The 14,914-nt window shown below is 46.3% G+C and overlaps 1 protein-coding gene across 4 annotated transcripts in view; it reads right to left on the bottom strand.

The window, feature by feature from the left end:
- The window catches only part of NPHP4 (nephrocystin 4), a 60,529-nt gene extending 46,018 nt beyond the window's left edge, over positions 1 to 14,511 (bottom strand). The window contains exons 1-6 of one of the 4 annotated variants that reach the window (XM_089534503.1): positions 14,338 to 14,511; positions 13,307 to 13,448; positions 11,606 to 11,758; positions 3,442 to 3,614; positions 2,692 to 2,756; positions 1,671 to 1,820 (exon numbers count right to left, since the gene is read on the bottom strand). In XM_089534503.1, coding sequence (XP_089390629.1) covers positions 1,671 to 1,820; positions 2,692 to 2,756; positions 3,442 to 3,614; positions 11,606 to 11,758; positions 13,307 to 13,448; positions 14,338 to 14,372 — 718 coding nt within the window. In that variant the 5' untranslated portion in view covers positions 14,373 to 14,511. Of the gene's footprint in view, positions 1 to 1,670; positions 1,821 to 2,691; positions 2,757 to 3,441; positions 3,615 to 11,605; positions 11,759 to 13,306; positions 13,449 to 13,591; positions 13,604 to 14,031; positions 14,085 to 14,337 lie in introns of those variants that run through there. The other 3 variants (XM_089534502.1, XM_089534504.1, XM_089534505.1) reach the window with 3 other exon arrangements.
- Positions 14,512 to 14,914: the final 403 nt, after the last annotated feature.

The raw sequence follows: 14,914 nt of genomic DNA, 5'->3' as shown, positions 1-14,914 counted from the left end.
TCATGTCATCTCACAAAGCAGGACTTTGTGGAGTGGAGGGGCTTCAAGGGCCAAAAAAATGGGGTGCAGTGGAGGCACTATATTCATCCCTGCCCTATAGCGATCCATGATGAAAAATCCTCCTACAACAATTTCTGTCCATGGCCACAGGGTGGTGTAATGATGCCACACGTTCTTTATTCAGAAGTTGCCTAGAAGCTGGTAAAGCCTCTGAGAAAGAACCCTTCTGTTTGTATGTCAGCCAGCCCAGGGATTTTGAGTTGTGGAGGTCTTGAGTTTGGAAAAGGCATAGCCGTATTAGTCTGGAAAATCAGCATGAAAAGGCATCTTGTAGCACCTTTGAGACTAGCTGAAAGAAAGCTGCTGGTAGCATGAGATTCCATAGACTCCATGCATCTGCGGAAGTAGACTCAAGTCTATGAAAGCTCGTGTTACCTGCTTCTTTCTTTCGGTGAGTCTCAAAGGTGCTGCCAAATCCCTTTGCCTACTGAGTTTGGAAAACATGTATTTTTTTGGCACTAACATTCATACAATCTTCTGTCACATGCTAAATTGTCTTGCTTTATATTGTCTTAACAGGCTTGCATTCATTTTTCTTGTGCATGAATTGGGCAGGACTGAAATATTTTAACAAATAGATAAGAACCATCAGGTTCTAGGACTTGGCCAACTTCTGCCCTTTCTCTGGGATTGTGGGAAGAAGAGGGTAACAAGTCCAGTTCAACTAGCATGCTTTTGGGGTGGTTAGGGTACTTTTTAGGTATTTCTTGGCTGCAACCTTGGCCAAGAATTGTTTCCAAACTTTTGGGGTGGTTTTCAAGGGCTGCAAAACAGGGTCCTTGCTGCCACACGTGACCCACACTTGCTCCATCTTTGCCTTAGATGTTTGGGCTGCAGGCCTTCACACACGACATTGGCTTAGAAAAGGTGGAGCATGGATAGCCACAGATGTCAGGGATGATGGGAGTTGTAGCTCTTCACCTCTGGCTCGAACTCACCACCTTGTTACGCACCGGCGCTGACCAGTTTTGGTCAGTGGTTAAAGCTTTGCTTCAAAAGCAGCAGAGTTACAGAGAATAGGCTGAAGACCCTGACAAACTCTCCAAGCCTTCTCACTCTTGCTTCCACAGAAGTCTTCCCACTTCTTCAGGATCCAGCTGGCTCTTGTATCTTCACCCAAGACACCAGACAACTCAGTAGTCTTATATAAAAGATCTACTTTATTCTACTATATACAGCTCCAAAACTATCCAACACAACTCCAACAATACTCCTCACTGCTACTACCCACAAAATACATTAGGAATCATAGCCATTATTATAGTCCTTGGATCATACCACCCACTCTTGTCAGTTTCCACCCAGTGGGCGTGTACATCCATTCTCATTGGCTCTCTTGTTTCTACCCAGAATTAATGATTTCATCATCTCAGCCTTGACCACTTAACAATTTTCAGGTGTGTTCAATTATCCACTTTGCATTTCTGTCCTTGGCATTCAGGACTTGTTAATTCCATTACCTTCTACACCTGTGTGGCTCTTAATTTGCTTCTGCTGAGTCACCCTGACTCTCACATACATGTTTTATTTCAATCACTGTATGTCCCATGCTGCTTTTTCCTTAACAGAGACTTTGCAGGTGGCAAAACCCAAATGCATTTCACACATACCTTCATGGACTGCTAAGACACCAGGGATTCCTTGCTGGGCAGAGACAGGAGTGTTTTCGGAGAGAAGGTGATAGACAGCTTCCAAGGGAGGATGGAGCTGCAAAGTACATTGCAAAAGGCTGCCCTCCATCACTGCCAGGAACTTGTTCTCTAAAGAAAGGAAGAGAGGAAACATATTGAAAACAGAGAAGAAGGCTGGTCTGTCCCAGAAAAGAAGCCCTCAGTGATCTAATCCGCACTGCAGAAATAATGCAGTTTGACACCATGCCATGTCTCAATGCTAAGGAAGCCTGGGATTTGTTGTTTGTTGTGGCACTAGAGCTCTCTGACAAAGAAGGCTTGGTATCTCCCAAAACTATAAATCCTAGAATTCCACAGCATTGAACCATAGCTGTTAAAGCAGTGTGAAACTACATGATTTCTGCAGTGCAGATTAGAACAGTGTCAGGAGGAGGACCAGATCCAGAAGAGGATGACAAGACTTTTGTCTTATCATGCAGAGAGGAGGATTTTATCTGGCGCCACTTCTCAGCCTCCTCCTGGGTGAAAAGCTGCACCAAGCAATGCTCTCTCTGTGAATTTTGGAGGCTTTAAAGGTGTTCCTTAACTTCCAGCTGCCTTTTAAACATCTTATAATGTCACTTTTGCAATTGATTCCTGGTCTGCTACACAATGCCTTAGGTTTCAGAGAGGCGATGTATAAATGCTTGAACAAACAAACCTGCACAAAGACAAAAAACAAGTTGACCAGGTTTTGTTTTTTTAACTAAATCCATTGCCATGGCTAACAACACACTGGTTACTGGTTTGGGCAGTGGAAAAGAAAAGTGGCAAACTCTAGCAGCCCTTTCCTCTTCCCAAGTCTATTCTATCCTTCCTTCCTTCCTTCCTTCCTTCCTTCCTTCCTTCCTTCCTTCCGAGCCCATGTGTTGCCTTTCTCTCAGAATATTCTGCAAGATCCACCATCTTCAATAAATAAAGAATATACGGAGTCTAGCATGTGGGGATAAAACCGACTTACTCTCTATCGGCTCCTGGGCCAGCGGGTGCAAAAGGGCTCGTGGCGTCCCATGATACAGACTGAACCTGTAGAGAAAAGGGCAGGTGATGAGACTGAAGTTTTGGGGACCCAACACAAAATGGCAACCCAGGAACTCTGTTGAGTCTCATCTTTGGAACTGAATGCATGCAGATATTTGGAACTGAATGCATCATCTTTGGAACTGAATGCATGTCTCTGGAGCATCAAGAAAGAAGATTTTGTGGTTTTCTAAGTGATGACCTTTCAGAGATTTGAAAATGATGCTATGCCACTCTCTTCCATCTAATCCCCTCTTCTACCATGTGTGAGAGAGAATGTGTGTGAGCGTGTTTAAGTCACCTGTTGGTTTACAACAACCCCATAAATGTCATAGGGTTTTCTTAGGCAAGGAATACTCAGGGGTGGCTTGCCAGTTCCTTCCTCTGAAATATAACCACACATATACAGTTGGATCTCTGTAGCCATGGATTTTTTAATCCATGGATTCAAGTATCCATGGCTTGAAAAGATTCCCCAAAATATATACATTCCAATATGCAATCCTGGATTTTGCCATTTTATGTAAGAGGTACAATTTTACTGTGCCATTGTATATATCCATGGGGGATAACTGGAACCAACCCCCAGTGGATATCAAGGGCCCACTGTATAAATATAACCACATTTTGTCCACTCTTGCCTTGAAGGCAATATGGTTTGTGCCCCTCTCTCAAGAGCTGCCTTCTGTACCCTTTGTCTTTCGAATCTGGGTTGGTTGGCTCGGGTTTGGTGTTGAACAAATGGAGTAAGGCAAAGCCGCAGGACAGATCTTGAGGAGTGCCGTCCCGTTTCATGGCCACAGCTACGACTTCGATCACCAGGAGGATGCTAGGATGAGCCAAAGAGGTGTGGAAGTACACAGTCTGGGGAGAAAAGAGGGGGAAACAGGGGTGAGTCTAGCTCAGAGCCTGGGCCACCGGATTTGCAGTTTGCTCCTTCTTGGCATAACTAGGGCACAACTAGGTTGCATTAAGACTGTAGTGCAGGGGTGATAAAAGTGAACCCCTCCATATACACACTTCTGCTGCTCACAAGCCCCTGATCCACTGAAAAGAAAGAAAGAAATATGATCATAGAATCATAGAGTTAGAAGAGACCACAAGGGCCATCCAGTCCAACCCCCTGCCATGCAGGAACTCTCAGTCAAAGCATACCTGACAGATCAACAGACAGACAGACAGATGAGGCTGAAGACACCTCACAAAGGTTAAAATGGACAACCACCACTTTCAAATTTAGTTCATATACAAACTAAAAATGTGTAATTAAACATAGTAAAATAAGGTAAATAGAGTTAAAAGCAAGACCATTAAAGAAAAAAGCAAGAAATGCAGACAATGCAACATGTTCTGAAAGGCCCTTTTGTACCTTCGTCCTAGCAACTCTTCCATCCCAACTTGGCCGGTTGCCCCTTTTCCAAGCATGCAATTCAGGGGCCAAAATTTACAATGCGGCCAACTGCAATTTGCTCCGACGAAAGGTTCCCCCCCCCCCCGCTTTCCCCTCTGCTTGACCGGAGGGTGACATGCTCCGGTGTCCATTGTCACCCCTTCAGTCAACAGGGTATCCTTTACCAGATTAACCTCTGGGTGATCGTCTTGTACAGATAACATGTCAGGGTTTCAGAAGCTGAGGAAGTGGATCCTGAAATTGGAAATGGTTCCGTGGGCAGCGTGCCAACAGAGTGGAGATTGCAAATAAAAATAACACATAGAACGGGGATCAAGAGATTGTCCAACACTCTTTCCCTCCTCATATAATGCGGGCTTTGGTTTTTCTCTTCTCTGGGAAAAGCTTCTTGTGTGCTTTCATTCCCTGAGATACCCTTGAACATCTAGTCTCTTGGTATCAGAGAGTCATAGAGTCTTATACTTTGGAGGGAGCCCAAGGACCACCAAGTCCAAACCTCTACCATGCAGGAAAACATAACTTACTCCTCTCCTGAAAGATGCCCATCTAAACTCTTGGAAGGAAATCCCATATTTATATATTTATAACGTATAATGTGCTGGACTTCTATTATTGTCGTTGTTTCTTGCTATTCAACATCTTTATCAATGACTTGGATGACAGAATTGGGGGCATACTTACCAAATTTGCAGATGACACCAAATTAGGAGGAATAGCTAATACTCCAGAGGACAGGATCAAAATTCAAAATGATCTGAATAGACTAGAAAGCTGGGCCAAAGCTAACAAAATGAAATTCAACACAGAGAAATGTAAGGTACTGCACTTAGGGCGGAAAAATGAAATGCACAGATATAGGATTATGGGGGACACCTGGCTGAATGAAACTACGTGTGAAAGGGATCTTGGAGTCCAAGTAGACCACAAGTTGAACATGAGTCAACAGTGCGATGCGGCAGCTAAAAAGGCCCATGCGATTTTAGGCTGCCTCAATAGAAGTATAGTGTCTAGATCATGGGAAGTAATTGTGCCACTCTATTCTGCTCTGGTCAGGCCTCACCTGGAATATTGTGTCCAGTTCTGGGCACCACAATTTTAAAAGGATGTTGAGAAACTTGAGCCATGTGTCCAAAGGAGGGCAACTAAGCTGGTGAAGGGTCTGGAAACCATGAAGCCCTATGAGGAAAGACTCAGGGAGCTGGGGATGTTTAGCCTGGAGAAGAGAAGGTTAAGAGGTGATATGATAGCCCTATTTAAATACTTGAAGGGATGCCATATTGAGGAGGGAGCAAGCTTGTTTTCTGCTGCTCCAGAGACTAGGACCCAATGGAGCAATGGATGCAAGCTGCAGGAAAAGGGGTTCCAGCTCTACATTAGGAGGAACTTCCTGAGAGTAAGGGCTGTTCGACAGTGGAACAAACTTCTTCCTTGGAGTTTTTGGTGGAGTTTCCTTCCTTGGAGGTCTTTAAGCAGAGGCTGGATGGCCATCTGTCAGCGGGGATGCTTTGATGGAGAGTTCCTGCATGGCAGAAGAGGGTTGGACTGGACGGCCGTTCTTGGGGTCTCTTCCAACTCTACAGTTCTATGATTCTATGATTCTGGTTTTTAATGGTCTATGCTTTCAACTGATTCTAATTTTATGATAATTGAATCACATTTTAACTGTTACATGCTATGAAACTTTAAATACATTTGTTTTAGCTTTTGTAAGCCACATTGGGGAAAAGGGAGGGTATAAATAATAGGAGGAGGAGGAGGAGGAGGAGGAGGAATGATGATGATGCAGCACAGCAAGGCTGAAATGTGAGTTGCAATTTCACCCTGAAAATGATGCCAGGTCTCAAGGCGGGGATTTGTCCATCTCCTCCGAAGGGTTTGGGTGCAGTCTCTGACAGCGGCACGAGGAAGGAGCTGGTTAATCCTTCTATTAAAGAATCATTATCCAAGTGTCGCGAGCAAAACATTTGCTGTAATCACAGACTGTCAGGGAAGGATAACAGAGAGAGGCACTAAAACATCGGCCTCCACAAATAAATCGTTATTCTATTATCTTTTATTGCAAAATGATGGGAGGAAAACAGCCAGCAACTTCGAACACGCCAGCCGGCCAAGCAGAGTTATGTTTGGGTTCTGATAGAAATCAACGGCCTTTTCCAGCACGCCAGCGTCCGTCGTATATACCTGAGCTGCCCGCCGTCTCCAGAAACACTAATATTGGTTTTGCTAACAGACGGTTCCTCTCTTTTCCTGCCTCTGAGCTAATGGGGCTGCCAGGTTGGCGTTGCCCGGTGAGTTAAGAAACATCGTGGCAATGTTTTGGTCTCTCCTCCCAAGTCAAAGGACCTAGAAAATACTGTGATAATACAGAGGGGTGTAGTTCTCAAGATAGCTCTGAGGACTGGATAGGTCGGTCCAGGCCCATGAATTGGATAAATTACCTAGAACTGGGTCAACTATTGAAGTCAGAACATCTATTAGGATCCTGAACATTTTCAGATTCAGGCCCAGACACTTCCAGTTAAATGCCTTCATTGGGAGGCAAGAGGAAAAAATGATGCTTGGTTTGACAGGTTGGGTATAGAGGGATCTTCCACTATTGATGTTAATATATACTTAATTTCCTTCTATCCATCTTTCTTTCTCAGAGGATGTTTTGCTTAGCAGTAGTACCTGGGGAAAGCACTTTGGGGTTATTGTTGAACGTGGCCCAGCAGCGTGACGCTGCAGCAAAGAAGGCAAATGCCTGTTTTAAGCTGTGTTAATAGAAGCAGAGTTTCCAAGTCAAGGGCTGCAATATATTCTGCACTCATCAGACCACTTCTGAGGTCCTGAGTTCAGTTCTAGGTGCGTCATTTTAAGACAAGTTGGAGCTGGTTCAGAAAAGGGAAACCAGAATGATAAGATGTATGGGGAACAAAACATGTGAGGAAAGGTTGAAGGAGATGGTCATGTTCAGCTCGATGCAAAGAAGATTGAAGGGTACATGACTGAAGTCTTGAAATACCTCAAGGGCTGACAAGTTTGGCCTCTGCTGCCCCAGAAGATAGGACCAGATCTAATGGTTGGAAGCTACAGGGCGGTAGATTTTGGTTGAACATCAGAAGGACCTTCTTGACAATAGCTGGGCAATGGAAGCAATGGTCCAGAGAGGGAGTGGGGTCTCTTTCTCTGGGATGCTCTAGCCCAGTGGTTCCCAAACTTTGGTCCTCCAGGTTTTGGGGGGACTTCAGCTCCTAGAAGCTCCAGCCAACTTGGCCAACGGTCAGGAATTTAGGGAGCTGAAGTCCAAAACATCTGGAGGACCAAAGTTTGGGAAGCACTGTTCTAGCTGGAGAGCTCACACTAAGCAGGAGTTGGATTTGATGGTCTCTGGGAGCACCTTCCAATTTAGGATTCTATCATTCTTTCTTTCTTTTATACCCACCTTCTTCTGATTTACAGAAAGAGTTACAGACATTAGGAGAGTTTTGGATTGGCCAAGTGCATTTTAAATCATCATCATCATCATAAACTGCCCCAGATCTACAGACGTCCACCTCGAGTCCTTAGAATATGCCGGCTAATAAACCCAAAGAAATGCAGGTATCTCCCGTCGGCCTATTACCAGCCAGCCTCCTTTCTGAAATAGGATCAATTTTTGGTATGACATATTTGTTATTTCACATCTCTTGCTGCCAACAGGTGAAACCAACCCAGACTCCCATCATTCAGGTAAGTCTCTGCGTTTGCCAAGACGTTTCTTTGCAGCCAAGCTGTGCCTCGCTCCTTCGCTGTGCCAAAGGCTTGGAAAGAAAACTCCTCTCCCAGCAAAGTAAACAAAGAGAAGGCCGTCATTTGCAGAGACACCTCTGCAATTCCCCCCATTATAATTGGAGAGAGACATAATAAGGGAGTATCAGCAACGGGGGAAACTCTTCATTAGCTGGAAGAGGATGGCTGGGGGAAGAATGAATTAGCTGAGCATGCGACGGAGAAGGCCTTGTTCTCCTGTCCTCCTTTCCAGCTGTTTGCCTGGCTTTGACAGCTGTTCTCCCTCACAAAAGAGACAACTTTCTAAGGCACTTAAAGGTGCTGCTGTTTGGCTGCTGCGGCTGACAGCCTTCGGAGGGAAAGAGAAAAATACAAAGATTTCTCATTCCTCAACCAGAAGAGCAAGTCTTATCCGCCAAATAAATTCACTTAGAGAGTCCCTTGAAAGCTATCCTAAAACCTGCAGGGGATCCACTGTTCCACCGAAATGGAGACCAACTGGCTCCATTAGGGTTCCTTGTGGGAAGCAGGAAAAGAAGAGGTCTTTGTGAGGGTCCAAAGGGCAGCAGGGTGGGAAGCCACTTTGTTGTTATTGTGTGACTTCAGGTCATTTCTCTCAGGCTGCCCTCATACGCAATGTTAGCATAGAAAAGGTGGAGCGTGGACAGGCTGAGAATGTGTGACTTACTCAGGGTCACCCAGAGAGTTTCCAGGGCTGAGCAGGGATTCGAACCCTAGTCTCCAGAGCCCTAGTCCAATGTGCTGCCATCCAGCTGCAAGTGAGTGGGAGTTCACTTGTGATTTCAAAAAGCGTCCATCTTAAACTGTACAGAGAGGGTCTATGGGGGAGTCTATAACCTATTGAATAGATCAATTGCTATGCTGGGTGTTTCCAAGAAAAGCAATTCATCTCTTCTCCTAAAAAAAAACCCCTCATTCCCTGGTGGTTCAGGAAGACTAGTGGGACTTTGCTGTTGCGTGCCTTCAAGTCATTTCTAACAGATGGTAACCCTAAGACAGTGATGGTGAACCTTTTAGAGGCCGAGTGCCCAAACTGCAACCTAAAACCCACTTATTTATTACAAAGTGCCATGTCCCTCTGGCTTTCTAGTAACAAACTCTGGCAAACTCTGTGCTGGGGCGATGGCACATGTGCCCACAGAGAGGGCTCTGAGTGCAACCTCTGGCACCCGTGCCATAGGTTCGCCATCACTGCCCTAAGATGACCCTATCATGGGGTTTTCTTAGCAAGGTTTGTTCAGAGGAGCTTTGCCACTGCCTTCCCCTGAGGCTGAGAGAGTGTAACTCACCAAAAGTCACAACACTTGGCTTCATGGCCAACAGGGACTTGGACCCTGGTCTCCAGAGTTGTAGTCCAACACTCAAACCACTCTGCCATGCTGGCTCTTAAGGGATGTATAAAGAGCCCCAAGGTGCTACATGTGAATCCAGATCTGTCTTTGCCAATCCCTGTGCAAGACAAAAAGCTGAGGACGTTGTATTTGGGGACCAACCTCATAATGATAAGACATCAGCCTTGCACACTCCCATATCACATGGATGCATGGTGTACTTGATTTCATAGCCAAAGTCCAGACCCCTGAGGGAAAGGGTAAAAGACAGAATCATGGAGTCACAGAGTTGGGAGGGAACCCAGTGATGGAGAACCTTTTACAGACCGAGTGCCCAAACTGCAACCCAGACCCCACTTGTCTATTGCAAAGTGCCACGTCCCTCTGGCTTTCTAGTAAGAAACTCTGGCAAACGCTGTGCTAGAACAACAGCATGTGTGCCCACAGAGACGGCTCTGAGTGCCACCTCTGGCACACGTGCCATAGATTCGCCATCACTGAATTAGGCCATTGATCCATGCAATGCAGAACATATTGCAAGGCTGGAGTTCTTGAAAATCTGTGAATTTTTCAAAAAAGGAAAGGGACCCTGATTTGTGGGAATACCAGAGAAGAGGGAAAGATAGGGGCTGTTCAAATCCAGTGCTGTAACCATTTTAACTCCAGGGAGGAAGATAATCCCAGAGGGACATCCACTGTCTCCTGGCCAGTCTCCTGCGTTTCACTGCCCTGCTTCATTCAGCCATTCCTAGTCCATTCCTGGCCCAAGAGCACCCTCTGCCGCCTCACCTCCAGCATGGCAACGCATGGCAAATGAAGACATCCGTTCATGTGCCAACCTGTCTCAGACAAGGCATGATGGAAGCGTAATTGCCATCTTAACTGCCTGCATACTAAGAAGAGGATTTGCAGTTCTGTGCAAGCCCTACTTAGAAGCAATTCTGCTGTTGGGGAGGATAAATTTAGAATAAGGGCGGAGGAGTTGTTTTTCCTGACAAAGTCTGCATCCCTGCAATGATAGTGTGTCAAGAGTCGTGGGTTGTACGATTTGAACCACAGATGTGGATTCCCTGCATTGGCAGAGGGTTAGGCTGGAGGATCCCTGGGAGTCCCTTCCAGGGGAAGGAAATGGGCAGAGGGCACAGCAGCACATACATATTTTATTGTACCATTTTTAGGGGGATCCCAAGCAAAGTGTGTTGCCTCGGATTTTTCCAGCTTCAAAGTCCATGCAGGACAAAGGGAACGATCCCCGTTTCAGAGAGCCAGCAGCAGAGAGGTTTGCATCGTGTGCCCTAGGCTATTAATAAAATGCAATGGAAAGAGAACGTCTTCTTTTTTCCACTGTGAGATCAATGCCAGCCCAGCCCAGATTACGGTTACAGAGCAGGAGATGGTTCACCGGCAGAGGTCTGTGTGGCGCGCGACGGGGGACCCTGTTCTAACCTCGCGTCCTCAGCACGTCCCATCTCTCTCTCCTTCATTATGATGATCAATAATTGATACTGACTCCCGGTGTATTATTTGCAGGGTGTAATGTGTACGCCAAAGGCACACTCTTTTCCGTCGTGACCTAGGACACTGAAGATCAAAGACAGCCCCTTGGATGGAACCAACAGGAACCTTGTCTGAACGGGCAGAGCATGGCATTGGTGTCAATGTAATACCCATTTATGGGGAAAAAACATGGGAAGTGTGTTTGTGTGTCTGTGTCTGTGTGTTGCACAATGGTTAGAGCATTGCATTAAGACCCAGGAGTCTCAGCTTTGAGTCCATACTAAACCAGCCCTTAGGCTATTCAGGTATGCTCACTCTCTCTTGATGTCCCAGCCTGACCTACCTCACAGGGTAATTGTTGCAGAGAAACTGGGAAGAATGTCACCCATGTGGGATGCCTCCAGCCATGGATGAACGATTGGGAAGGCTTGGGGGCCACATTAGCCCTCAAAGAGACCATGGAGAGCCACAACTTGCATTGTGCCTTCCCCAAAAGCCATTGAGGGGGTACAAGAGAAATTTTGCTATGTTTTTCAATCCTCTCCCAAGTCATTCTAGTCATTCTTTTAGACTTCCTTCTTAAAAAAAGGACCAAAGTTTGGCCAAAAAAGGACCTAAATTGAGCCACAGATTTACCAACATTACCTCCCATTTGCCCAGAGGACATTTGGGGGCAAAAATGTTTTACTTTTTTGGTCTCCACTGTTCATTGACAAAGCAGCATTGCATAGCTGCCACATTGCTTCAGGAGTGTCAAGTTGCGCTCCGTCTCCTTGGCTCAGCGCTGGCACTGTCTGATGGACCTCTGACCTCTGCATTTTGTCCCATCGCTCAGAGCATCTTACCTCATTGAAGACCACCGTGGGAGGCTGCCCCGGCATAGTTTTGAGGGTCTTCGTGGCACTTTTCCAGGTCTTCCCGAAGAAATGGCGGTAGGTGGCGTCAAAGAGGGAAAGGCGCAGCTGGAACTCCACCTCCGCCATGTTCTCCAGCGCCTTCTGCCAAGGGAAGGAGCAAACACCAGTGAGCAGAGGTTAGATGATGAGATGATCATCTTATTTATGTAGAGTATTTCTGCATCACCTCCCGGCCCACAAAGGGTTCCCAAACCAATGAACAAATAAAAACCAATTAAAACACTTGGAGGGTCCAAGGGTCAAGCGATTGGTGGGTCCACTGAACATCTGGGATGGTCCACATCCCATCCGACCCAACGTCTTTTTAACTCCTGGCTCCTGTGGGCTTTCGGCACCCGCAGCAAGCTCCAAATTAGAGCAGAAAGATATGAACGCGGGCGCGATTAAAGATTTAGTTGCTCTGCATTATTTAGAGGGCCAGGGCTTGAACCCGCGCAACGTTTCAGACCAAGGACTTGCAGGCCGGCCTGCTCCCATCTCTGTTTGCAGACTGGAAGCAAGGGTGAGGGGGATCAACCATGCTGTCATGCTACTGCAATGTGCTGCCGGAGAAGCAAAACGGCTGAAAATGCTCCTATTTTAAGCCTTCAAAGCCATATCTGTGTTGGCATAGAAAGCCTGGGGAAGAGAAGACTGGGAGGGGACACGATAGAGCCGTTTTTTAAATATCTGAAGGGATGCCATGGAGATGGAGCTTGTTTTCTGCTGCTGCAGAGACTAATACATGAACAAATAGAATTCAAATTGCAAGGAAAGAGATTCCAGCTAAATATTAGGAAGAGCTTCTGGAGTGTAAGAACCGTCAGAAAGATGGATATGTTGCCTCAAAGGATGGTAGGCTCTCCATCTTTGAAGGTCTTTACCCAGAGTTTGGATGGGCATCTTTCAGGAGAGGAGGAGTAGTGTCTTCCTACATGGAAGCTAGAGTAAGGCCTGTTACAGACTGCCAAAACAAAGCTGCTTTGGGTCTCTTTGGAGGTATGCTGTTTAAATTATGCATGCATCCTAAGAATCCGGAAGCTGCGCCAAAGCTGCACTCCAGTGCTTAGGAATGGAGTGTGGCTTTGGCGCAACCTCCGGACTCGTAGGACCCATGCGTCATTTAAACAGCATACCTCCAAAGAGATCAGAAGCAGCTTTATTTTGGCAGTCTGTAACAGGCCTACATGATGTTTACGGCACCTTCCAGTCCTATGGTTCTCCATTTTGAGATTGAGGGAGGTTTCCCTGTACAAAATGCAGATGCTATGCCGCCGTCATTTGTGCATATTAGAGACGACATAACGTTGGTCTTACAAGAACGTCGGTCTCATCTTGTGGGCCGCCTTGGGTCCCTTTTTGGAAAAAGGGCGGCATAAAAATGAAATAAATAAAATTAAATATAAGCTGGCCTTGCTCCATTTCTTTTGGGCTTCCATCAGGGCAGGGCCCTTCCACATGGCTCTGTTTTAAAACTGCATTTCTGAGCTGCTTTGAAAAGTGTTCAAAGAGCATTTTGACGTGTGTTGTCTGAAACGGTTTACCTTGGTACTCTTTTCACTGCTTTTACATATTCGTCATACCGGGAGCCCTTTTGAGCTGGGAGGTAATAGCATATCTCCTCAAGAAATAAAAGCATGATACAGTCACCTGCTTCAATGCTGTCCCCTCCACCCGCTTCAGGGCGCACTGAAACGCGGTGGATTCCCGGGGCGGTTGGTGTCGTCTTCTCTGGTTATGTGGAGGGACGGTCCGATGTCGGGCAAAGACCCTTTGCCATTCCCCCATATTGCTATGGAAAATAATAACAGAATCATAGAGCTGAAAGAGAACCCAAGAATGGCCATCCAATCCAACCCCTTTATTCTGCCATGCAGGAACTCTCCATCAAAGCATCCCCACTGACAGATGGCCATCCAGCCTCTGTTTAAAGACCTCCAAGGAAGGGGACTCCACTATACTCCTCTTGAGCAGCGCTTGGACAGTTTAATGGACATGAATCCATTGCTCCAGGTCCTATTCTCTAATGCATTGCTTAGGGGGATTCTGGGAGTTGTGACCTCAAAAAAAGGGGGTTTCCCCAACGTTTTGGTCCAGTTTGTGTGTAAATTTGGGGATGAGGAACGAACTCAGCTTGGCAAAGTTACTTTTCCCCCCTTTCCCCGGCATTTAAACGCATTTATTTTTTTAACGGCAAAGGCTTTTTAACACAAAGTGAGGCACTCTACTTTTCTGTGATGGAAATAATTGAGTAAATCTGTTTTCTAAGCCTTCTTTGAGACACAGGGAGTTGGGTTAAAATGTAATAACACTCTGCACATGTTCGGGGGCACTTTTGTTCTCGATTTTCCCTCCAAAATGGCAACTTAAGTCACCTGATAGGGGAGGAAAGGTGGCAAAAAAGAGGCCTGAGGTGGAAAAGAGGGCTGAGGAGAGGCCAGAAAGAACTTTCTAGAACAATCTAGGCTCCTCTGAGAGGGGAGTGTTCCTCCAGCCAATCAGGAAGCTCCTCTTATTCTGCCCCCAGCTTTCTTAGAGGAGAGGGCAGAAGAAAGGGGCTCCTCTATTGATAGCAAAGAAAAACCAGCCAGCCAATCAGCTTCCTCCCCCTGCTCCCCTCGTCCAATAGGAACGCTGTAGGGGTGTGATCCCCAATTCTGCCCCAGAGCCCCCTTTTTTACCTGCCCCGCTCAGGCTGCTCTCCTCCCAGCGCCATCTTGTTAGGACTGAACCATCTTTCTGGAAAGGAGAGGGGGAGCTGAGGGGGCTATTTATCCCCCTTGTGAGCCCCTCGCCACCATTTTGTCACATATTCCTATATCATTTTAATTTTCTTTCTTTCTTAATACCCTTCCTTCCTCTCTACGCCTCCTCCTTCTCTCTCTTTTCCCTCCTCAGCCTCCCCCACCAACTGCGAAAAATGGTACAACCCGCTTTAGCTTGCAACAGGCGGTGGCGGTTATAGCATCAGGGTTGCCTTGGCAACGGAGGGCGTGGCTTATCAGCCCAGGTTGCCAACTGTCTCCCAAGCCTCTGCTCCTGTGCATTTAAACTTGAAAGCAAGCTTTACAAAGCAGAATTTTAACCTGGGAAATCTTTATTTCTCTTTATTTCCTTGGAAAAGTGAAGCCTGGCTCTCTTCCAGAGGCTAGGAAAGCTGCCTTTTTTAGACTACAAGACCCAGAATCCCTTTCTGAGGGGGATTCTGGCGCTTTGAATGGTGATAACAGCAACACAATTAATTAAATACACAATGGC

The sequence above is a fragment of the Sceloporus occidentalis genome, unplaced genomic scaffold, assembly GCF_023333645.1.
Source record: "Sceloporus occidentalis isolate IW3139 unplaced genomic scaffold, rSceOcc1.0.p SCAF_8, whole genome shotgun sequence".
Lineage (NCBI taxonomy): Eukaryota > Metazoa > Chordata > Lepidosauria > Squamata > Phrynosomatidae > Sceloporus > Sceloporus occidentalis.
Note: the sequence above shows the minus strand (reverse complement) of the source record. Positions and strands in the feature narration are given on the sequence as shown.